Below are 23415 nucleotides of genomic sequence, written 5' to 3' on the forward strand. Positions count from 1 at the left end.
AAGCACGTGGAGGGCTGCCATCATAAAGTAGCATTGTAAACCAGAATTTATAGGAAGACACAAGCTGAGGGACCACAGTCACATTCTGAAATAAAGTGACGTCTTTTAATGTCACATCCTTATCAGGAGAAGCTATATATGACCTGCTGCATTAGCATGTAGAAATTCATATCTGGGTGCTAGAGCGTGATAGGGTGAGGTGATAGGGTGAGGTCTTGGGTCCTAGATGTGATCTTGTTGAGCACCCTAAGAGAGAAGCGTGGTGCAAAGCGAGATACATCTCCTGTGACTGTAAGCAGGCTCATGGTTCTGCTCTGCACATGCAGCCTCCCTGTGTGCAGTTACACCACTGAACAAACAAAGGGAGCCCTAGGCAGGCAGGGAATGCTAACAAAGCTGGACGGCCGAGGTCCGGGAACCAGTCTGCACAGCCCTTCCAGTGTGTCCTGGACACCAGGATGCACATTCTTGCATGGGAGCCCAGTGAACTCACAAGACCTTCCAGATGCTGCCTCTTGGAGCACTCTGTTGGCCCAGAAGCAAGGCAAATACACGAGGGAAGATGAGAGTAGTGAAAACAAACAAATAAATAAAAGCCCGATAAAATGCGTAGTTGCTTCACCTCTTCCTCCTCCAGACCTAGATCAAGTTATGAGATAAGATCTGCAACTCCACCTGCCATTTTGAAATTTTTATGGTTCCTTTTCTCAGTGAGAGGGGATTCAGAGCAGTTTTCCTGGCACAGGCTCTCTCCTTACCCCCTACTTGACCTCCTCTGGAGTTGTTTGGGGATGATCTTTTTTCTTTAAGTCAGCGCAGGGAGCGGATGCCACAAACTGGACTTTTCTCCTTGCTGTGCTCTGCTTTTCAGAGGTGATGTAACCCTCTCTGTAATGCTCTCCTTCCTCAGTAGACACCACAAAGACCACAATTCCCATGAAGAGCATACATCTAGTAGCCCAGAAGCACTTGGGGAATGCATGGTGCCTCTCACACCCGTTAGACCATCAAGTGAATGCAGTTACTGTGTTTTCATCTGTGTTGTTTTTTGCACTGGGCTGCCAAAATGAATTTCATACATTTTAAACTCAAGTGGAGGGTGAATGTCTTGCTAGTAGAGTTTCTGGCTCTCTGGATAACTGTTGTACCTGTTTACATTACTAGTAACATAAGACCTTAGATTCTGAAAGAAAAATATCATGGACACATGCCAAGAGAGTGTAGCCAAAGGGAGAACTGTCAAATCCTGTTTTCTGATGGCAGTGTGTATCTGCTACCCAGGTTTTCCATTGCAATAGGAAGTCTGGAAATTGGAATCTTTTACTTCTCAAGAAACAAGGACTGTGCAGGAAGGTTTGCAGTCATACACTTCCCTGTGGCTTTCTGCCCTTCTGCAGGGGAGAGGCTGCTTCTGTCCTCCTCCACAGTCAGCCCTGAGCTTCTGTGCTAACACAGTGTCCGTACAGAGCCAGGGAATCCATGTCCATTTGAATTTTGTGTATCCATATCCTCACCCCCATTCTACCACATAAAGTTATTTTTAAATATTCTTTAAACTGAGTATGCAGCATAACTATGCCTTTTAGATAAAAGATTTTGGAGCAAGGCCACTGGCTGATATTTAATAGAGTGTATGACTATTATAAATTCCTGTGTTAATACTTGGACTGGTCTGAAACACAAACTTTTCAATCAGTAGCACTCTCCTTAGTTGGAGTTTTAGAAGTATGTATGCCAGAGCTAATATGCTTGCAATGTTCATTTGTTTTTACAGGTGCAAAGGGCCAGGTCTTGAAGGCTGTCCAAATGGGTGAGTATTTCATCTGCTACAATTAACGACAGAGCTGGAAAGAATCCATGTGTGTTTACATTTCCATGCTGGACACTGCAAGGCTGGGACTAAAGTTAAGTCTTCAGTTCTGTACAGGGAAATGACAGATTAGAGTAGGCTGCAACCTATAAAAGTGATTTAAAGAACTGAGAAATATTCCTATTGGCACAAGATTCCAAAACCTCATTCTGCTTGGCTTGTTTGTCAAGGTGAGACCTGGGATTTGTTACAGGAGAACAAAAGGAGCTGGAAAAAGAAAGGATTAAGCGCTGGTGGCAGAGAGAGATGCATTTAAGATTGGTATGGTTACCTGCATAACAGGGGAATCATCTCAGAGACCCAGGGAGCCTTTTTCAGCCCTGTGATCTGTACATCTCCAAACTGCTCTGTGCACATTCTTCACACTAGATCTTAGGTTGCACTGTTTGGCCTCGTGACTTGCTCAAAGTCACACAACAAGCAAACAGGCTCCTCTGAGTAAGAAGGATTTAGTTTCTGGCCACAAAGTCATCCTATGGCAAGACAAATTCAGACTAGAAGTACTGTTAAAAAGTGACTCTAATAGTAATCCCTGGGGCAACTTAGAGTTGTGATGGATCTCTATGTACAAAGTAAAAAACAGAGTTGAAATTGGGGTTCTCTTTTCAACTTAAAATTGAAATTACCCAAGCTCTAATAAAGAGGCACCAGTCTGGGCATACAATGTGGATGGTTCACACGTTACCTGGCCTCAGACATTTGTATCTGGGGAGGAGGGCCAATGAACTGAAGGTCATGGTGACCCTTACAGCATAGCCCCCCCAGTAACGATGAGATACCAGCTTCATTAACGGTATTACAACTGCACATGACTTCTTGATACCACCTTCTTTCCACATGCTTTGTGTATCTGATCACATGCAGGCTGTCCATGGCTGGCCCATACAGGCATCACAGGTTTGATGCTCATGTGCTTGGTAGGTCTGTCAGAGAGAAATCTCCTCACTTAAGCTATGAGGATCAGCTCCAGTTGTGAGTTTTAGAGAAGAGTGAAGACTTTGAGCAGGTTACTGCATGAACCACTTAAAAATACAGGTGCCCAAGATTCCTGAAAGGTCAAATAGACTTATGTGGATGTCCAGAGCATGTGTTTGGTCAAAACCTAAGGCTTCACGCAACCTCTGCGTGTAGGGTCTTTGAACAATCTTACACCTAACCATTTTTTCCCCTCTTTCTGCATCCCCTCCTGTCGTGCAGCTCCAAAATCCCATCCATCGCAGCTGGCGTGGTCGGGGGGCTCCTGTGCCTGGTGGTGGTCGGCTTGGGCATCGGCCTTTACTTGCGCAGACGCCACATCGTCCGAAAGCGGACCCTGCGCCGGCTGCTGCAGGAGAGGGAGGTGAGCACCACCAGCTCCTGTGGCTGTGACCCCAGCTGCTTTACTAGGGCCAGTGGGTGCCAGCCCACACACACACCAGGAAATTAAAGCACCGTGCATCCGCCTTGTAACTCAACAAGCCCTTGGGTTGGCAAGCGTGGCGTCTGCCGCGCCAGGCAGGAGGGAGGTGGTGTGCACCTAACATCATCTCATGTAATCTCACATCTGATCCCTCTGGATATAGTTTTCAAAAGCTTTGGGGGATTTGAGTGTCTAAATTCCAATTAAAATTGTTGAGATTGTCTACCTGGAAAAAACTATGCCTTCAGGGTGAGGTGCAGTGTGTTTCCTGATCCATACCATATTACTCTGTAGACCCACAGCCTCGAATCGTCCCTCCCTCCAGACAACCCTTGAAGCTGCTGTGGCAACTTGGGTGCTTTTGAAAATTTCACTCCCTTGATCAGACATATGTCTGATCCTGCAGAAAAAAAAAAAAAAAGAGAGAAAGGAGAGGAGGGGAAGGAATTGAGGAAATGTTTGTGTCTTGTCTTTGGTTTGTTTTTAGCCCAAAAACCCCACAAAGCCATCAAAGTGAATCGTTCACCCTGTTGGGCATGAACAAGGTTTCTACACTGCTTTTTGTTTTCTGCAAGGTTTTGCGTGCATTACAGCATCACCCTCTGGGTACCTCACATATAAAAGAGCAAAATTCATGGATTAAAGCTGCTCTTTTATGATTAGCCACTTTCTCTTTCTAGTCCAGTCCTAGTAAATAATTAACAAGTTGTATTTAGCATTCTCATAAAAGCCCAGTTGCAGCTTCCTTTTGTGCTTGCTGGCTTTGAAGAGTCAGCTGCTAAAATCCTTGGAAAAAAAAACAACTGTCCTGCTTTTTAATGAGCTACCTAACAATGTTTTACATGCCACTGTATTCCACAGTTGTGATTTTAAAGTTCAGTTTGTGCTTCAGCTCATATTGGTGTATTGTCTGGATTCCTCAAAATGAGGATGTTTCATCACAACAGAAAGGTTGCTGGCCTGCTAAAATCAGATTGTATCTAGCTAAATACAGTTTTATTCAAGGAAAGGAAAAATAAAAATCACTAAGGGAAAAAGCTGACTTAGGCAGCAAAGGAACATTAAATATCTCCGTTTCGAGGACATTGCTGCTGCTGGCAATAAGGCTTAGATCAAATCGTGAAAACTTCGATAGTCAATTCGACATCTCCTTTTTTATTGAGAAAAGACTCACTCTCAGAGTTTCAATTGCTGCTTGTAAACCATGTGGTCTGGGGAAGCTGCTGGTACCATGGGAATTTCATCCAGTTAAACAAGAGGAGACCTGAAAGGGTTGCGGGTGTTTCTTGCCCATTATGTAAAACATCTTTATAATTTATTCTGAAGTTCAAAAAAAAAAATCCCAAACCTTCTTCAGGATCTGTGGTAATGACATTGTTCTTCATGCCATGTGTTTTAAGGCTTTGAAGACAAAGCCTTCATTTCAACAGTAGGATTTCTTCATTCTCCTTCAAAATGTCAGTCACCACCCTGTGATTGATTTTACCTCTGAAGTTTGGAGCAACTTGAGATAAACTGCTGCAAGTCAGAGTGGAGCTGTGCTCCTGTAAACTTCATGTGGAATAAAATGTTCAGTATTTTAAAGGAAGGCTTTATTTGCGTCCCCAAAGCATGCTACTTGCTGTCCTCCTAGACTGTATGTCCTTCTAACATGGTCTTCTCTCTACACCAGCTTGTTGAACCACTGACCCCCAGTGGGGAGGCACCAAACCAGGCCCATCTGAGAATTTTAAAGGAAACAGAATTTAAAAAGGTCAAAGTTTTAGGCTCTGGAGCTTTTGGCACTGTTTATAAGGTAAGATCATCATGTTTCTCTTGGCCTTTTTGTCTTGCTCCCTCATGCAGAAGGCACCCAAACAAAGCATTAATTGGGGGTTGTGATCATTGTGTAGATTTTTTTTGTAGCCATATTTTATTGCATGTGTGTATTGAATGGTAGAGAGATGATTCAATCATCATTTGTTGCATTCTGAATCAGGTAACATGGGAAGTTTTACGTAAGATGTTGCCAAAGCCATACTGATGAACCCGGCGGACAAAGATATTGACTTAAGTTACCATAGCCAGAGACACCTTGTTGTGAATATTAGGAAAAAATACTGGGTCAGCTCTGTGCCAAGCCATTTTTCTGTGTGGTCTGGGGTCTTGTTTTTATAATTGTGAATCACTCTTCCATTAGAAATTACTCAGATGTGTGGAAGTGTCTACACACCTTCAGTTGTGTAGGCCCACAAGGTGTTTTTTCTCTTGGTGTTTGTTTCTCATCTGTGTTTCTTCTTCACCAAGTTCCACTTTTCTGTGCTCCTCCTTTTATTCAGGTTATGTGTTTCGGGCTTTGCCAGTAGGACTGAAATGCAGATTCATGTATTTCCTCATAAAGCTCTACAATAACAATGCAGGCTTCCAGCTGTGGCCAGGAACTTCAGGGGCTCAAATCCCATTGAACTCTGAAAATGTGCATCTGCATCTGTGAGTGCTTTAGCAGAACATCCTCACAGTGCCATGCCACTCACCTGCCACCTAAATGGCCTCCTGACACTATAGATGTAGAGCACTGAAGCGGTTGGACATAAACCTACCTGCCACTGAGGATGTTTAGGACTGGATTATTTCTACAGTGTTTATGCCATCTTCTCTTCCTGAGAAGATGCCAGTTCTTTTCACTGCATGATTTATAAATTGGCAGTGGTGAGGTTTTGCACATGCAGTTGTAGTGATGCATTAATTATAATTTCCATCCACAAAAGTTGTTCTTTATGCATCTCTGGGCTATTTATACAGGGATGGTAACGAACATGGTTTTTCAGAAAAATACAGTAGAGGTGACTGAAACAGAAATACCACTCACTCCTTTCACAGGTTTTTATTAATGCCTACAAGACACGTTTTTTGCATATTTTTGTTGTCTGCCATGTCTTCGCATTGCTCAAAATATTTCAGTCTACTCAGAAGATGTAAAATGAATATGTGGTTGTGAGAATTGACCTGCTAGATATGAGGCTGAGTAACTCTTTGTACTTCTTTTTGGTAGGGACTTTGGATCCCAGAAGGGGAGAAGGTTAAAATTCCTGTTGCTATTAAAGAGTTGAGAGAGGCTACATCACCAAAGGCCAACAAGGAAATACTCGATGTAAGTTTTCATGTTTGTTTTGTCACGTTGTCAGTGGTCTGGATTTTCCTCTGTGACAGCTAAAGGGGTTTCAAGATTTTGTATGGGAAGAAATATTCTACACCTCAAATTACATTCTCCATCTAGAAATACTGGGCTTTGCAGGCCAGTCTGTGAAGTGCTTTTGTGTCTCCTGTGAACCCTGTGCTCGCAGTCAAAATGCTGATGTTATGTTCATGGGGTAGAACATAAGGGGAGAGGTCTGGACCATATATTTACAGCCAATTCTGTTTCCTTTATTCTGATGTTCCAGATCTTAAACTATGGCATTGATTGCCATTACAGCAGTACAACTAAAGCAAATAACAACAGAACTAATGATTTTTTCAATCCTGACACTGCAGATTGTCTTATGACCAAGCTAGTTGCTTGGTTACATAGATTAAATTCGCTATAAATCCAAAAGGAAAAAAAAAAATCCCAGCTGTCTGATTTCTCTGCCACAAACAGCAAGAAATTATCTCACTTCCCAAAAGAGGCATGGTAATTTCTTGCTTGGATATAGCTCCTCGCTTCAGAAAATAGGGAAAAAGTCTATGGAACACCAATTCAGGAGTTTACAAATGTTTTTACAATGGGTGAGCCAGAGACCTAAATACAGTCCCCTGAACTTGGAATAGCTACAAATCTGAACTGGATCACAGAATCATAGAATGTCTGTGCTGGATGTGACCTCCAAAGGTCATCTAAGTCGCCCCCCCACCCCCCACCCCCCCCCATAAGCAGGGACATCTCCAACTAGTTCAGGCTACTCAAAGCTTCATCCAGCCTGATCTTGAATGTCTCCAGGGATGGGGCCTCCACCACCTGTCTGGGCAACCTATTCCAGTGCTCTGTCACCCTCATATTGAAGAACTTTTTCCTAACGTCTAACCTAAATCTACCCTTTTCTAGCTTAAGGGTGGATCTGAACCCATGGAACCCGTGGTTCTCAACCCATGGAACATACAGAGCCGAGGAGAGAGACAGGGAAAAAGAGGCAAAGAGAGAGAGAGAGAAAGAGATCTTGATAAATATTTATATACAAGGAAAGAAAAATGCTGAGTGCAGAGAGGAGCACTCAGATGTGCAGTGTAACTTCAGTTCATCTTTCCTGTGCTGTGGTTCAGTCCTCAGCCACAAGAACTGTGGTGGGGGTGTGTGTCCTGTTCAGCACTTTGATCCTTGAGGTGGAGCCTGCTTGGTCACTCTGGATGTCTGAGCAGCCCAGGGGCACCCCAAGCAGAGCTGTGAATTTGGTACAGATGAAGTCTTTAAGCTTCTCCTTGCTATACTCACGTGAGCATGTCTCTAGAAAGTGTAGCTTGGAAGCCTAGATTTGGCAGGGGCTCACTGATGAAGTGCTTGTTTGCAGGGACAGGGCACACTTCCCTGGTAAATCAAAAAGAAAAACAAATAAATCCAGCTTTGGCCAGCAAAGGACACCTCAGGTAGGAAGGCTCATCTCAAATAGTTCAAGCTGACAAAGATGTTAACAAAAAGCCAAGTCTCATAGTGAGGATAATGACTGTGAGCAAACCACCACCCGTGCTGCTGAGGGTAATAAAGCACACTGGATTCTTCCAATCACCCTGAATAAACAGTGTTATTCCAATTCATTACTCTGCTTTAAGAGATTGTGTGTTATGTACCGTATTATTCGATTTTTTGATCATTTGATTGGTGTTCATTCTATATTCAAGAACAAGTTTTAAAAAATAAAAAAAAAATAATGAAATATGTCAGAGGGATGACTCCAAAAGCTCCTCTCAAAACAGATTTTTGCTACACAATCAACTTTTGAAGGTCACTTTAAACCTCAGAGATAATAATGTCCAATTAAAGGTGATTTGTCTTAGAGAAGCACACTAGGTATGGAACAAAGGCAGCAGCTTTAGCTCATGTAATCCAGGCGAGCTCTCGCTGGCTTTATTAGGGCAGGGCTAATTCAGAAGATTGTTGTTGAATACCAAGCATACTTGGAGCAGGTCAGAGCGTACCGCAGAAATTTCCAAGATAAACAGTTGAAACAAAGGCCCACTTTAATGTCTTGGGCTGCTTAGAGGGACCCATGATTGAACAATAGCTGCCTTCTGCTCCCTGCGAGGAGATGGTGGCCTCTTTTACTTTGCAGTATCAAATGTATAGGCAGCATCCATGCTTGGACACTCCCTGAAGGCTGTGTGGCCCGTACAGCCACCCTGCTCTCCCAGCATCCCCCTTCTCATCCCGGCTCGGGCTGCATGGCAGATGGGCAGTGAGAACAGCTCTGACTCTGCAGATTTCCCTCCCCCCCGACCCCACCACTGAAATGAGTACAATATGGATCTGAATCCCAACAGGAAGCAAGGCAAGGAACAGATGCCCTTCATCAGGACAACGGCTCAATTTGGAGGCCCAGGGTGATTTAGCATTTTTTGGTCTCTACTTACTCCTGAGCATCGTGTGGTGGATTTGCAAGTATAAACACTGCCACAAATATCTACATAATTGAATAGCACATTGTATTGTTGCTTTATCTCTCCTACCGTATCAGTGTTAGGCTTGGCAGAGGGTTGTTTTTCAGTGCCCTGCTCACATCCTGCAGTAGGTTGAGGAGCCCTTACCAGGTTCTGCTGGAGATCTCTAACGTGGCTTCCTGCAGACCACTTTAATTCCAGAGGCTTCAAAACAAGAATACCAAATAAGTATTAGCACCTCAGAAGAAAACTGCATTGCATCATGTTTTGCTTAGGCTGGCATGTCAAACAACAGTACTAAGGCCAGAAAGTATTGCCTAAGAATTGGGGTTGCTTATTTCTTGAACGTCACTGCTTTAATAACTTTGTTTAATAATAGTTCTTAGCAGCTACACAGCTAGGGGACATCTGTGGAAAGCTCGTTAGGTGATGAGTAAAGTGCTTATGGTATTTCATTTCCGTAGCTCTTAGAAAATGCAGATTTACTGCTTTCCTTGCTACTGTAGTGGCCTGACTATTACTTTAGGCTTTGGGGGGTGCTAGCCTAATGCTGAATTGCTAAAGGATGATTGGTTGGTGTCACTCCAGATGCTGCATGCAGATGCTGACCTAAAAGCTCACTGCATTAAAAAATTAGCATTCATTTCCCATTGTGCTGATTTTAAAATTAACTTTGTGCACAAAGTTAATTTTAAAAAATACAACTTCAGCTCTAATTTTTCCCCCTTATTGGAATCCGTTCTTTGAGCTTGCACTTGACAGTGGATGTCAGTATAAATACAGATCTCAAATTTAAATCTGTAAGTAGTTTTTGCATGCAAAAACCATGAAGTTGGGAGGTTTTTCCCTATGGGCACGTGATAGGATGTATTCACTGTGTCTGGAGCATACTGCACCAGCCTCTAGAGGGGCCGTTCCCATCCTACAGAAGAGCAAAGGAAGAGGAGGGGGTACCTTGTATATCTTAGATAGGTACTTAAAGCTGCGTGGGGTGAGCCCAGGCTTGAAAGATAAGTTTTTCATGTATTTGTGAAATCCAAACCCAAAACTCCAATTGACCAAAGAGTTTATTATGCTTAGGCTCCCACATCATAAGTACTTTCCTCATATCGATTGCATTGCTATATGGGCCTAAAACAGCTTTTGCAATTGGAGAAAATATTTAAAGTCAGACATGTATTGAGCCTTCTAAAGAGGTGTACTGATTTTTAACCTGTTTGCTTTCATATGAACTGAAGAACTCCATGGTCAAAGAAGCCTTGTCATTTAAAAAGTCAGTCATTCCCATTCTAGATGACAACTTTTTACTTTCTGGGTTAGTACTAACCCTGACAGAGGGACAGAAGTCTCAAAAGTACTGATTTCCAGTCATTTTCATGAAAAGATTTGTGGAGGAAAAAAAGCCATATGACGCATCTTCACAAGATGTGATGCCCTGGCAGTTAGCTGCTCAAAATTATGAAATCCCATCAGATTCCATTTGATGGTCATTATTAATTCCTCCGAGGCCCACAAGTGTTATCCCCAGGATTTTATGTCCTGTTTGCTTGGTGTACCAGTAGTGGGAGACTTGCTCTTCTGTGGCACCTCAGTGATGCTTCAGCATTCAAACTGGACCTTCCACCTGGTGGAAAAAACTTGGTCTTGGGAAATACAAGAAACACAAGTATTGGGAAATACCAGTATTTTTTATGTGGTACAGGGCGCAGAATTTGCATATAGTATTTTAGCAACCTCTTCAATGACCAACTTATTTTTACTGCCTCCAAACCCTTCTGTCAGGCCAAAGGGATTGTCTGACATTGCTTTTTTTTCTCCCTCCTCAGGAAGCTTACGTGATGGCGAGTGTGGACAATCCTCACGTGTGCCGCTTGTTGGGAATCTGCCTCACTTCCACTGTGCAGCTCATCACACAGCTGATGCCTTACGGCTGCCTCCTTGACTACATCCGAGAGCACAAGGACAACATTGGCTCCCAGTACCTTCTCAACTGGTGTGTGCAGATTGCAAAAGTGAGTGGACCAGCACGGCTCCAGATCAGCTAAAACTCAGACTCTTAACACAGAGATCTGAGAGCACGTAATGTGTTTATTTACTTACCTGTCTCTCTAAATCTACTTCACCACATGCTTCCTAGATACCTTATACGTGACAGTAAGTGGTCACTTTGTCTTAGTTTACCATTTTTGAGATGCTGAGAAAACTCCAACTATTCTGCAAAATGCTCCTAGACAGTGTAATATTATGACCGAGACGTTTATGTCCAAACCAAACACCTGGTGATGAAATGGTCGTATGATGCAACAAAGCTGTGGCAGGGAAGGGAGAAGAATATGGCAATTCCCATACCAAAACCCTGCTTCCATCAGTGGATTTCTTTGAGCTGTGCCACAGAGCAAACAGTGATGTTGTAGAATACATCTTTCTTCTTGTGTGCCTTGTAGAATCTTGGGCAGAGGCATGGGGATCAAAGCTACTGATCAATAAATAACAGCTCCATTCTAGCCCAGGCTGGCTGGGGCTGAAAGACATCCAGGCACCCCAGGGCTGCTCTGTCATTTATATGTGATGAGTTGGTGCTTGTAACCTCATGGCAGTGGCTGTAGTGCCAAATAAAAGCCTCATTATCTCACCTGGCACTGTTTGCTAAAGGGAAGAGCAGCAAAGAAGACTGAAGAATGGCCTCCAGCCCTTGCAGCAGTGTGCTGTGTTTGGAAGGTGGTTAGCTGTTTGGAAGCATGGAAAAGTAGAGCAAAATCAGAAAAAAAATAGCTGCAGTTTGTTGCTTTGTTGTATGAGGTGGCAGGATCTGCAAAGCTCGGCTGCTTTAGTGCTCCTTATTTTGGGAATGCTGGTCTGCAAGCTAACCACACACTTACAGCCTTATCGGCCCCTCGAGACCTTGTATACATCCCAGGCTCGCCCGGCCCTGGGTTTTTTTCAGGAAACATGCTGAGGACCTCAGAAATGTGTCCACCAAAAGCATACAGAGCACATTTTTCATCTCTGTGTGTGTACTTTTTTACAGCGTGCTCCACAGCAAGTGAATTTTAATTTATTTATCCACCCGGGATGTGAACTGCCTCTTTTGCTCTCTTTTTTGCTCTCTTTTGCTCTCTTGTTTAAAATCAATTACTGCTCTGTCCTGGTTTCAGTCCCTTTGGAGGATGAGCTGGAGGCCACATTTCCCTCCTCCTCCTCCTCCTCGTTAATTTCTAAGGTGGCAAAATCAGTCCCCAAATTGATCCTTGAGGCATTGCTTGCCCAAAGGTTGCCATTCACAATTGTTAGCCTCTGTTTGATTTTTTTCAGCATTTGCCCATAGCAACCTCTACCCTCTCCAGTGATGCCTGACCCTCGGCGTACCCCTTTGTGCTGCTCTGCACTCAACTTCTTCTCAAAGTGCTTGTAAATCATGCCTACAAATTTTTCCCACCGATGTGTCTGATCGTACTACTCTGATAAAGCCATGCCAGACTTTTGGACATTCTCTGAGTGCTTAAAAATGTACTTTGGAGAGGGGAAAAAAAGTGAAACGAATATATTTATGTCTGGTAACTAACCAGCAGGAGGCCAGTTCCCTGGGAAGGTTACTTTTGTTTCTGTTTTCACAGCTTTGAAATAAGTTTTCCTTACATCTTTACAGACATTATGTTTCACTGAGGTATGGAGCCCTGTCTTTCAGACAAAATGTTATGACAGAGCATAGACACTATGTGCAGAAACACTGTGCAGTAACTCTTTGAACAAATTGGTCTCATGCTCAATGATGAAAAGTGGCTTAAACCCCAGGCCTGCACCCAATTAAAGATCTGCTGAACTTCCAGGGGAGCCATTCAATGTCTTCAGTGTACAGTTCTGCGTGTGCACAAATCTTTTAGCCATCGACATCTTAAACAGCTTAGTGTGAAACTGATATTCTGCCTTTCAGCAGCTTTGAGTCTTACTAAGTCTCTGTAGCAAGACATGTTAAGCAGGAAATTTTTGTCCTACTGGGGCTCGATTATGTGATTATTATTTTTTTAAGCTAGTCTGTTTTCTGTTGGCGGCTCGGGATTTTTTGTTTCAAGAGCTCTGCTCGCTAAAGAGCTATTTGGATAATTAAATGCATGCTCGTAGTGGAATTGAGCCAGTTTGTTTGGGTGGTTTGTTTTGGCAACATGAGCAACGCATGGGTGAAGTTCTGCTGAGGTACTTGGGTGAAGGATTCGATGGTGGTCCAGGTTAGCAGTGGGCTTAGGAAGGGGGTGGAGGCTGGAAGGGAATTATTCCCTCCAGTGCTCTGTCATCACATCAACGTGATCATTTTTGATGTTAGCTTTGTAGGCTAGAAGTGCTTTCTTATTAATTCTCTCTTCATAAGAATACACGTGTGTAAGCTACCGCCAGCAGAAACCTATGAACTGGGAATAATTGTGGTTTTTAGAAAAGATCTTACAGGAAACTTAGAAATGATGAACTTTTTGGTTCCAGCAAGAGACTGGTGTTCAGGGAAAAGGCAATGCTCTCTGTGGTCAGAAATGCAGCTGTTAGATTTATGCTTTAGAAGTCAAACCGGCACAATTAGTCGTATTCTTCCTCAAGAGGCAGTTGTACCAAAAAAGCACGTATGCTATGGTGAACCCAGTCTAATCATGGGAGGCAGTGAAACTGGAAGAACTTGCCTTTTCAAAGGGGACTTGAAAATAGATGCAACTCTGAGCTCAGCCATAAAAGGAATTGTTTGGTGTTTTTTTTTCCCTTTTTTCACCTTTGTGCTGGAATGCCTCGTTTGTTAGCAGGGGGAAGGCAGAAGATGCTATAATAAGATGCAGTATCAGCAACTTTGGATGATTAATGTCTAAATACTCTCTGTAGACTTGTCCGTTGAGCATATGGAGGATGATAGTTAAACTGTGTTCTGTGCTCTCCTGAAGTCATGGGGGTTTTGCAAGTGCAGCTGAAAGAAGAGCTTGGCCCCTTATTTGAAAATCCTCTCCTGATTTTGTATTTCCTGAACTAAATCCCAAAGGAACTGCATCCCCTGTTACATATACCTGCTCCTGTCTCTTTTTTCTTCATCGCTCCACCGGGCATCGACCTACAAAAAAGTTCCTGGAGAGTAATAGTTGCTTCTCCATCTAACTGTGCAGGCACACATCCTCACCCTGCACCCTGCAGTAAGCATCCCATAAATCCAAGCAGCCAGCCACTTTCTGAAGATGGGATAGGTTACCATGTGTTTATGGTGGTGTGCATGCAGTTACCACACAGCAGCTGATGTTTAGCAGCTCGTCAGCACGCCTGAGCCCAAAGTGTGTGATGCCTACACGTGGTCTGTTGTGTTGCAGGGAATGAACTATCTGGAGGAGCGTCGCCTGGTGCACCGTGACCTTGCTGCCAGGAATGTCCTCGTTAAGACTCCTCAACACGTCAAGATCACGGACTTTGGGCTGGCAAAGCTGCTCGGTGCCGATGAGAAGGAGTATCACGCAGAGGGAGGCAAGGTAAAGCTCATCAGAGGGTGGGCTGCTGCACAGTTGAGGGTGTTTGTGCTCCACACGAGCCTCAAACATGGAGAAAAAAAGAGAGTAGGTTTTTCAAAGCGCTCAGCTGCTGTCTCAGCGGGCTGCCTTTGAAGCCTGTGGGAGTCCTCTGAAATCAGCTGAAGCAGCATCAGGCCAGTAGGACTGCAGTGGGAGCAGAGGTAGCAGAGTAGTGAATGCTTTTGAGATTCCCACCCAGAATGTCTGGGAAAAAGCAAGATTATTTAAAAAAAAAATTAAAAAAAAACACCAACCCATGACTGAATTCATCGGTGTTGCCAACACTAATAACACCATTCAGTTTATGAAGAGAAAAGAGAAAGGGAATGCTGTATATTTATAGCAGAAGAAAGACCTGTCAGACTTGGTTCAACACGCCTTCCTGTAGTACTACGTGCTGATGGAGGGAATGTGTCCTGCTGAGAAATTAAGGAGAATCTGCTTGCAAATATTACAGAGACTGTAAACGGAAGCCATATGAGTGCAGATCGGTCTTTGTCCTACAGCCTAAGATTGCATTGTGTCCTGTTATGATAAGAGAAGCTTACTAAAATAATAGTTTGTTAAAAATATTTTAAAACTAAGTTGTACAAGGTATTTCTAATAAGCATAATATTTCATTAGTGGCCAGGTTCAACATAATAAATGAAAATAATAAAAAGGATCTTAAATGCTGCCTGCTCTACCACTTGGACAGCTGTGTTTATTGGCTGGAATTTTTTCCTTGCTCAACCAAACTAGTGGTTTAAACACCACCTGGTGGTAAATATTGCTGATAAATTTTGGGTCAGCCTCTTAAGGCTTATTTGTGAATTTTCCCAGGTTCCTATTAAATGGATGGCCTTGGAGTCGATTTTACACCGGATTTACACTCATCAAAGTGATGTCTGGAGTTATGGTGAGTCTAAACCCAGTTAAAATTATTGCAAATGGGTTAGAAAATGGCAGGATTTGCTAGTGACTCTGCACAGACCTTTTCTTTTTCCCTGTTATGAGAAGATGGAGACATTAAACATAAACAATGGGCCCAAATCACCAATTCAGTAAAGTCAAATTCCCATGAAATTGCACATTAGTGAGGTATAAGGTATTTTGCAGAATATCCTTTCAGACAATGAGCCCTCCCCTGAAAAGGGCTGCAGGTATGAGGCTCTGCTCCATTTGCTGAAGTTCTGCTGATGCTTTTCTTCAGCAGCTTCACTTGAATTGTAACTGAGCTGACAATAAAGCCACCTAACTAGAGGGAGAACTACAAACCATCGGCCACGCTGTCGGTCAGTGTCAATCAGTGTCGCTCTGCTGCGCTCTAAAATGTTTGTGCTGTCCTGGTACTGAGAGGATGATGCTAAAAGAAAGCAAAGTGATAACCTCCGTAGAGAATTCATTTTATATTTGGTATAGTTCATAAGCCAGCTTGAGAGAAAGGAGAGCAGAAAGGAAACTTTTCAGAGCAACTTATTCCAAAATTTCCACTCCATGGGCTCTTTTATTCCTGGAAAAAATATTTAATCCAGATGGTCAGATCCTGTGTCCTTTTCAAAAAAGTACAGCCTCTGGTCCTCTTAATCCATTTATGTATCTTGGCATCCAAAATCTTGTTTTGTATCCTAAGCTACCAGACAATCACAACAGATACATCAGAAGAGTACGTGGTATGTCAGCAAACGACACGGAGGCAGCTGCTTTACACATCTTTCAAAAGCTGCTCTTGCTCGTCTCCAAAGAGATTGTTTTGAAACAAAAATGCAATTTCCATTTTTAAAACCACTTGCTGGTTTGCAGTCAGGAGGTAGAAACCTGCTTTTCCCTTCTGTGGGGCTGGGAAGTTTGTGGGATGTTCAGCACTGAGATATAAACTGAGGTTAAAAAATACAAAAAATACCCCCCAAAACCCAAAAGGAAATCAAGAAGATTTCAACCCTCTTTATTAATTTGTCTCCCTTCAAAATCATGGCAGAAAATGCTTTTCCTGGCTGGGGCTCTGGCAATGCAGTGCCTCCAGGAAAACCCTCTCCACTCACCACCTCTCTGCACCCAGGCCAAGCACCCTGGCTCCCAAAAAAGCCTCTTTGACAGTCTTCTCTTCCCACCCTGCAGGTGTGACAGTCTGGGAGCTGATGACGTTTGGGTCCAAGCCGTATGATGGGATCCCTGCCAGTGAGATCTCCTCTGTGCTGGAGAAGGGCGAGCGTTTGCCCCAGCCCCCCATCTGTACCATCGATGTCTACATGATCATGGTCAAATGTGAGTCCACACTTGGGGCTGTGGGTGCTCACCAAAGCTGAACAAGCAGCACCATTGCCTTCATTATGTCACATTTCTGTATCCTGTGCTCTTGGTGACTGCACAGAAGTAGGGTTCTGTGAAAGGATGTGTGTTCCCACACCTTGAGCTTTAGCTAGGGGCATGGGATATGGTCTCATGAATCACCACTTCAGCCAACTCATGGGTTTTTTCACCATTCACACCACACTGTCAGTTATTTTAAACTAATATTGTCAAACAGCATAGATTGGCATAACACCACCCACTTTACCTGATACTCTGGTTTTGTATGTCTAGAAAATAAAATCAACACTGGCCTCTCTTCCAGGCTCCCCCTTAGTTCAGTGGTATGCCATTTTTGGGGCATATCAAAGGGCTTCTGAACCCCAAACCCCTTTCCCATCTATATCAGCTGCTAAAATGTCAGAATATTACCTGGATTACCACATCTAGCCCGTGACTGCCACATCCCTGCTTGCTGCTGTGAGGATGCTGATAAGCAGCCCACTAGGTGGCATTTAAGACCTTCACACTGGAGCAAAATGTAGCTGCTCCTGAAATAGGAGCCACACTATCATGATCACCCTGTAGTACAGCACTTCTAGGGAATCCTGCAGCACCCACATGTTCCTTTATTGTGACAGGTACCACACAGGGTGAGCCTCATCCTGTGCTCACCAGAGTGAGCAGGAACTATGTCCAGATGTGTGCATCTAGCCTGGGAGGTACCCAGACCCAAAAGCTGTGTCCTAGGAACTCATTCTCAGAGACACTGAACCCTACTGACACCTCAGCCCATTGCCTTTCCCTAAGGTCAGTCCAGATGTAGAAAGGTGACACTTTGCCAGGCACCTAACCAGTTAACTGTTGCTTTTAAAGCACAAGCAGGAGAGTGTCCCACCCCCTTTGAAACTGTTACACTGAATTCAAGTGGAAGAGTGTGAAGATCTAGGGTTTTGAGCCTTCCCTCTGCTGCACATCTTTCATTGCTCTGGTCACTCTATGTTTGCAGGCTATGGTGCAGACTCTGATGAAGCTGTGCCATTTTGTCTGTAGGAATTCAAGATCCTTAGTCATATCTTTTATAAGCAGAGAGTATAAACTGAAGTTCTTGCACAACTTTTTTAAACTTCATTTAAGAAGCAGTATTTAAACACACACAACTCGGAAATAAATTCAGAAATAGTAGATGTTACTTCTGTAACAGCAGCAAAGTCCCAAATGCTTCTCTCTGTCTAAAAGCAAGAATTAATTCTTCTTGAATTAGGAGGAGATAATATTTCTAGCATGGTAAAAAGTCAGTGGCAATAATAAGATTTTGTCTAACGTAGACAAAATCAGCCTGGAGCTTTTCCAATAGGGGGCTTTATTACCTCTTTTATTCTTCCCAAAACTGCCAAGTTGTGCATTTTAAATGCTGAAAGTCACAGGAGTGGCTGGTGAATGAACATTTATGGTGGCCCCTTACAGGTAAATCCTTAACAACACGTATGGTCCTGTTCTTTTCAGTTGCATTTTCCTTTAAGCTGTGTGTTTGATCCCTAAAGAACTGTGTGTGTGTTGCTGTCCCCGTGGTCCCTGCAGGCTGGATGATCGACGCAGACAGCCGGCCCAAGTTTCGGGAGCTGATAGCAGAGTTCTCCAAAATGGCCCGTGACCCCCCACGCTATCTCGTCATACAGGTACGGAACCCAGGGGTGGGGAGGTGTCAGGTCGATGTTTAATATGATGCCAAAAATGATTAGAGTGCCTATGAAAACAGATAATATGAATAATTTAAGGTTAGATTTATCATTGCTTTCCAGGTCTTAACACATTCAGCTAGAAACACAAACAGAATGTCAAGACCAGTCACTATTTTCTTAGTGCTGGTTCCAGTCTAGGAACAGCAACAGTCCATGCTGGAGCCCTGAGGGGAAAGCAGAGTCTGATCCTCTTAAAAATGCAGCTGGTTTACAGCAGCATGCACAGAGATTGCATGCCCCACTTCCACTATACTCTGTTAAATTTGATTTTGCATCTTGGGCCTCTTGCTAAATTACTTAGTCTCTCCAAGAAGGGGGTGATGAGGGCTTGAAGGGTGTGTGTGAGCCCTCTCTCACGCCAGCTTGTCTCACAGGGAGATGACAGGATGCACCTGCCCAGCCCTACAGACTCCAAGTTCTATCGCACCCTGATGGAAGAGGAGGACATGGAAGATATAGTGGATGCAGATGAGTATCTTGTGCCACACCAGGGCTTTTTCAACAGCCCTTCAACATCCCGTACGCCTCTCTTGAGTTCATTGGTATGAAACTTTTCTTCTGTGGAAACAACCAGCAATTCTAAGAGTGAACTGCTTCTCATAACATCTGTCTTTTCTTTCTCTCTCCCTTTAAGAGTGCTACTAGCAACAACTCTGCTACAACCTGCATTGACAGGAATGGGGTAAGTGGGATGACCTTTAAAAAAGGATTAACTTCTCCTGTGTGGAGCAACTCCTACAAAACAGTCCCTTAAATACTGATTTTCTGTACTTCCACCCTAGCAGGGGCACCCTGTGAGGGAAGACAGCTTTGTCCAGAGGTATAGCTCAGACCCAACAGGCACTTTCTTGGAGGACAGCATAGACGATGGCTTCCTGCCAGCCCCAGGTGAGTCCCTCTCCCATGTTTCCATCCCACTGCCACTCATTCACAAGCCATTTGGTAGTGAATATAATTGTTGTCCTTCTGTTTCTGTAGAAAGGAAGCAATCTAAGTGCTTCCTACCTTTTTTTGCTTGGTAAACAGGAGTGGAAATGTGTGCATTTACCATTTTCCTAGGCTTTACCTGGCTACTTCTGGCTGTTTCTCCTTTGGGTTCCTTCACCAGCCAGGTTGCTCATGTTTGCCATGTGTGGCATCTGACTGGGGAGTTTGCATGCGTGGTTATATGTTTAAAGCTTACTGCTTGGGAAAATATCCTCTGTAAACTGGGTTTAACCCCTTAAAGCATTTCAGCAATATAAACATCTTTCTGGCAGCTTCAGTGCTTTCAGATGCTGATACACAGAAGGCAGCTCACAGGTTCACATGGACCTACAGTGTAGGTGGATGGAGAGTAAGACAGCAAGCACCAAGCGAGCTGGTGCTGGGTTATGCAGTTGTGTTTTGTGCTCTTAAAAAATCTCAACCAACCCTTCCAAGAATATGCCACAGCTAGAAAGGGTGAAAGACCCTGCAAAGGGATGGCATTGAAGTGAAACATGGAGTCTCTGTTACTTCCAGTCCTGTAATTTCTAGGCATTTTCCTTATCTCTATACATTTTTCTAGGGAAACAGCTTCTGGCAGCTAAGCTCCCAGGCTGCAATTTCAGAACAGTATCTGGGACATAGCCACCCACACATCACTAAAATCAGTAGTTATCTCATTCTCTCATGCTCTAAGCCATCTTTCTGCTGTTTTGCAAACTGAATTCCTGAAGGTGAACTTCAGGGCCGTGCATTTGGTGCCACAGCATAGCAGTCCTTGCTCTTTTCCACTCTGGGAAGCTCAGTGAGATGCCATGTATGAAGAGAGAGTGGCAGGTGGCTTGAAACTACACTTCAAGTGATGCAAATGGCTGCATTAGTTATATGGCTTCATTTTCATTCCTTGTAATTTTTATTTTCTTTTTATTCCAGAGTATGTAAACCAGCTGGTGCCCAAGAAAGCATCTGCCTCAGCAGTCCAGAATCCAATCTACAACAACTTCTCACTCACAGCAAACTCAAAGGTCCCCACGGACTCCAGCTACCAGAATTCACACAGCACAGCTGTGGACAACCCCGAGTATCTCAACACCAACCAGTCCCCGTTGGCCAAGACAGTCTTCGAGAGCTCCCCTTATTGGATCCAGGCAGGCAACCACCAAATAAACCTGGACAATCCTGACTACCAGCAGGACTTCCTACCGAAGGAAACCAAACCTAACGGTCTCTTGAAAGTTCCTGCAGCAGAAAACCCGGAGTACTTGAGGGTAGCAGCACCAAAAAGTGAATACATTGAAGCCTCGGCATGACCATGGAGAATTTCTTCTTGCAGCGAGGCAAGCCAGACCTGGTGAACTACCTGGCTGCTGCAAGAACAGACTCTTGCTCTGAGCAAACAGCAACTGCAATGCATCAATGGGCACACCTTTCCTTTGCAGCATGGGGGCTGAAGCTGCGAAGCCTATCTGATGGTCATTTGGGTCTTTTCTTGCCCATTCCCATGTGATAACTGAGGCCCGTAGCCTGCACTCAGATGCATGTTGGGATGGAGCAGGATCTTCCTGGACAGAAGAAATATAGATGCATTCCTTTCATTTTCAAATGGTAGCATGGTAAGAAGCCACTCTGGGATGAACTTGAGAGCTGTACACATTGTACAGTCAAAATCCTTTCTACGGTCTGTATTTTTATAAATGTTTCTAACAGAATTTTTGGATCTTTTAGAAGATCAGATGCTTGTTTTGCTGGTCTGCTATGTGGTGCTGAGATCACCAGCAGCAAAAAAAACGTAATGTTACTAAATAGTTTTCCAAAACTCCTGGAACAGAAACAGATATTCCAAACCACCGGATTTTTACAAATTGGCTCCAGATATTGCCTCTTGGCATGAAGAGCAGAAGTGCATCTGGGGGACGCATGGGAGATTGTGCCCAGGGCAGTATGGAGTGGATTGCTCCAGGGGAAGCTACAGCAAGGAGCAAAATGGCACAACGCCTCACCTACTGACCACTACTGCTAAAAATTGACAGGAGGAACTCACCTCAAAGTTTGTGGTTATAAAGTGCTCGCTAGTCTGTTTTCTGATGGTCAAACACGAGACATTCTTTTCTGATCCTTTATGCAGCTGTCAAGTTGTCAAAATGCCTTTCTTCTTCAACAAAACTGTTAAAAGATGTTGCTGTAACTGAAAAATGAAGTGCCAAATAATGTTTAACAGACTTTAATTAAATGTCAAGGAAATGCAAATGGTGGCATATTGGAGCATTCATGAGACAGACTGGAAGAACTCTCCTGAATCAAACTTGACTAGGGCAAGAAACACAGGTAGCTCTAGCCAAGCAGTTTTATTTCCCTTATTAAAGGGGCTCAGAGCAGAAATTATTTTCCCTTTTACATTTGGCAAAGAAAAGGGGTATATGAGTGTTACACTTTACTCACCTCAAGGCAAAACACTGCCAATTGGATGCTGGGGCTGGTTACTTGGCCTTTTGGGGTTACATATCCTGACAATGCAGGAGGGGCAGTGAGAATGAATCAAGAATGATCTGGGATGATGGAAAATATTAACACAGGACTGCCTATGGCTTCTTCAAAACAGCCAGCAGCATCACTTGTTATCAGTGTGGAATAGGCAGATGAGGCAAGGCTAAGATTTTACCTTGATAGTATGAATCAATCACAGCAGCAAAAGCAGCTACTCTTTCTGGGAGCCCATGATACAGAACTTCAGATTCTTCCACAATTAACATCCCTTATGAATGTATGAGGAATAAAGTGCCTAGAGTGTGAATTTAGTCAGTAATTTAGGATGCATCCCACCAGCAGCTTGTGAGTGCTATTTTAATCAATCCACTGGATCAGAAAGCAGATGCACATTTGGTGATTTTGGTACAAAGGCCCTTAACTAGTTGAACCTTGGCAACTTGCTTGAGGGTACCATGAGCAGCTGAGTTGCAGAGGGTATGTAGTCTATATTAAGTAGCAAGAAAGAGTCAAATTTATGCCACCACTGTTTTGAATATATCACTGTGTGTTTCAGTTTATGTGTTGCATCTGGAGTCCAGGATCAAGCAGCAAATCCTAGAACGCTGTTTTCACAGATTTATTGAGGGAAGAACAGTCATGTGAAATGACCCCTTTTATGAGTGACACAGTGTGAAATGCATTAGTACCTTGTATGTGTGCAGGAGCTCATAGGCCACACTGCAATACAGGGTAAAACAGCATATTGGGTCAAAATCCAAAACGTGTCCTGTTTGGTACATGTGTGTCACTGTGACCGAGTCCCAGGCACTGTGGTATGGAGGATGCAATGTTCAACTTTGATTATTACTGGCGTGTATTTAAAATGCTAACTAAAATTCAGTTCCCACATCCAATTAGTGGCATATTTCTCCTTGCATTCCTGAGAGCAGATTTGTTGTGTTGCTCTCACAAGCGTGCAACATGTGCTCACAGGCAGCGCTGCTTCTCTCCACCCACCGCCCCGAGAGGAAAATACATAAAACTAAAAAAAGATCTTAACAGAACTCAGAGATAATTTTCAGCTTGCCAAATCTGTTATATCTCCAAGTAGAACACTAGAAAAATCACAGGGTGCACGTTCTCCTGCAGAATCTTTTTGACACTGTTGCACAAAGGAATTTATTGATGTTTTAATCCATTAGCTAAAACAAGAAAGAACACTAAGTATTACTATGTATCACCAGCATTATGTAGCACAAATATTATTTCATAGAGATTAATATGCTTGCCTTTTCAAAACAATTTACGAGGGATTCAGTAGCAACTCATTGCTAGAAACAAGAAGATTAATATAAAAATTAAACAGTGTAAGTTTGAAAGAGCATCACTTTTTCAATGTATTATTTTTGATGAGAAAAGTAGGAAAGGGTCATAGGACCACAAAATCTTGGAAAAGATAGTTTCCGGGGGGGGATCAGCTATATTGTAAAGTAGCTTGCATAAATAGGCATCCTCTAAATCATGGTTTGTAAATCAGCATCTCAGTAAAAAAAATAAAATAAATAAATAAAT

General features: G+C 43.4%; 1 protein-coding gene across 1 annotated transcript in view; it reads left to right on the forward strand.

Annotated features, from left to right (window-relative positions):
* Window positions 1-22255, forward strand: part of EGFR (epidermal growth factor receptor) — a 42946-nt gene extending 20691 nt beyond the window's left edge. Inside the window, exons 15-27 of the mRNA XM_008941172.1 lie at window positions 1775-1810; window positions 3068-3209; window positions 4942-5064; window positions 6301-6399; window positions 10703-10888; window positions 14207-14362; window positions 15224-15299; window positions 16499-16645; window positions 18251-18348; window positions 18786-18953; window positions 19046-19093; window positions 19194-19299; window positions 20311-22255. Of these exons, the coding sequence (XP_008939420.1) occupies window positions 1775-1810; window positions 3068-3209; window positions 4942-5064; window positions 6301-6399; window positions 10703-10888; window positions 14207-14362; window positions 15224-15299; window positions 16499-16645; window positions 18251-18348; window positions 18786-18953; window positions 19046-19093; window positions 19194-19299; window positions 20311-20687 (1762 nt within the window). The 3' untranslated portion in view covers window positions 20688-22255. The remainder of the gene's footprint in view (window positions 1-1774; window positions 1811-3067; window positions 3210-4941; window positions 5065-6300; window positions 6400-10702; window positions 10889-14206; window positions 14363-15223; window positions 15300-16498; window positions 16646-18250; window positions 18349-18785; window positions 18954-19045; window positions 19094-19193; window positions 19300-20310) is intronic.
* Window positions 22256-23415: the final 1160 nt, after the last annotated feature.

Source organism: Merops nubicus, unplaced genomic scaffold, assembly GCF_000691845.1.
Source record: "Merops nubicus isolate BGI_N331 unplaced genomic scaffold, ASM69184v1 scaffold25, whole genome shotgun sequence".
In the NCBI taxonomy this organism is placed as follows: Eukaryota; Metazoa; Chordata; class Aves; order Coraciiformes; family Meropidae; genus Merops; species Merops nubicus.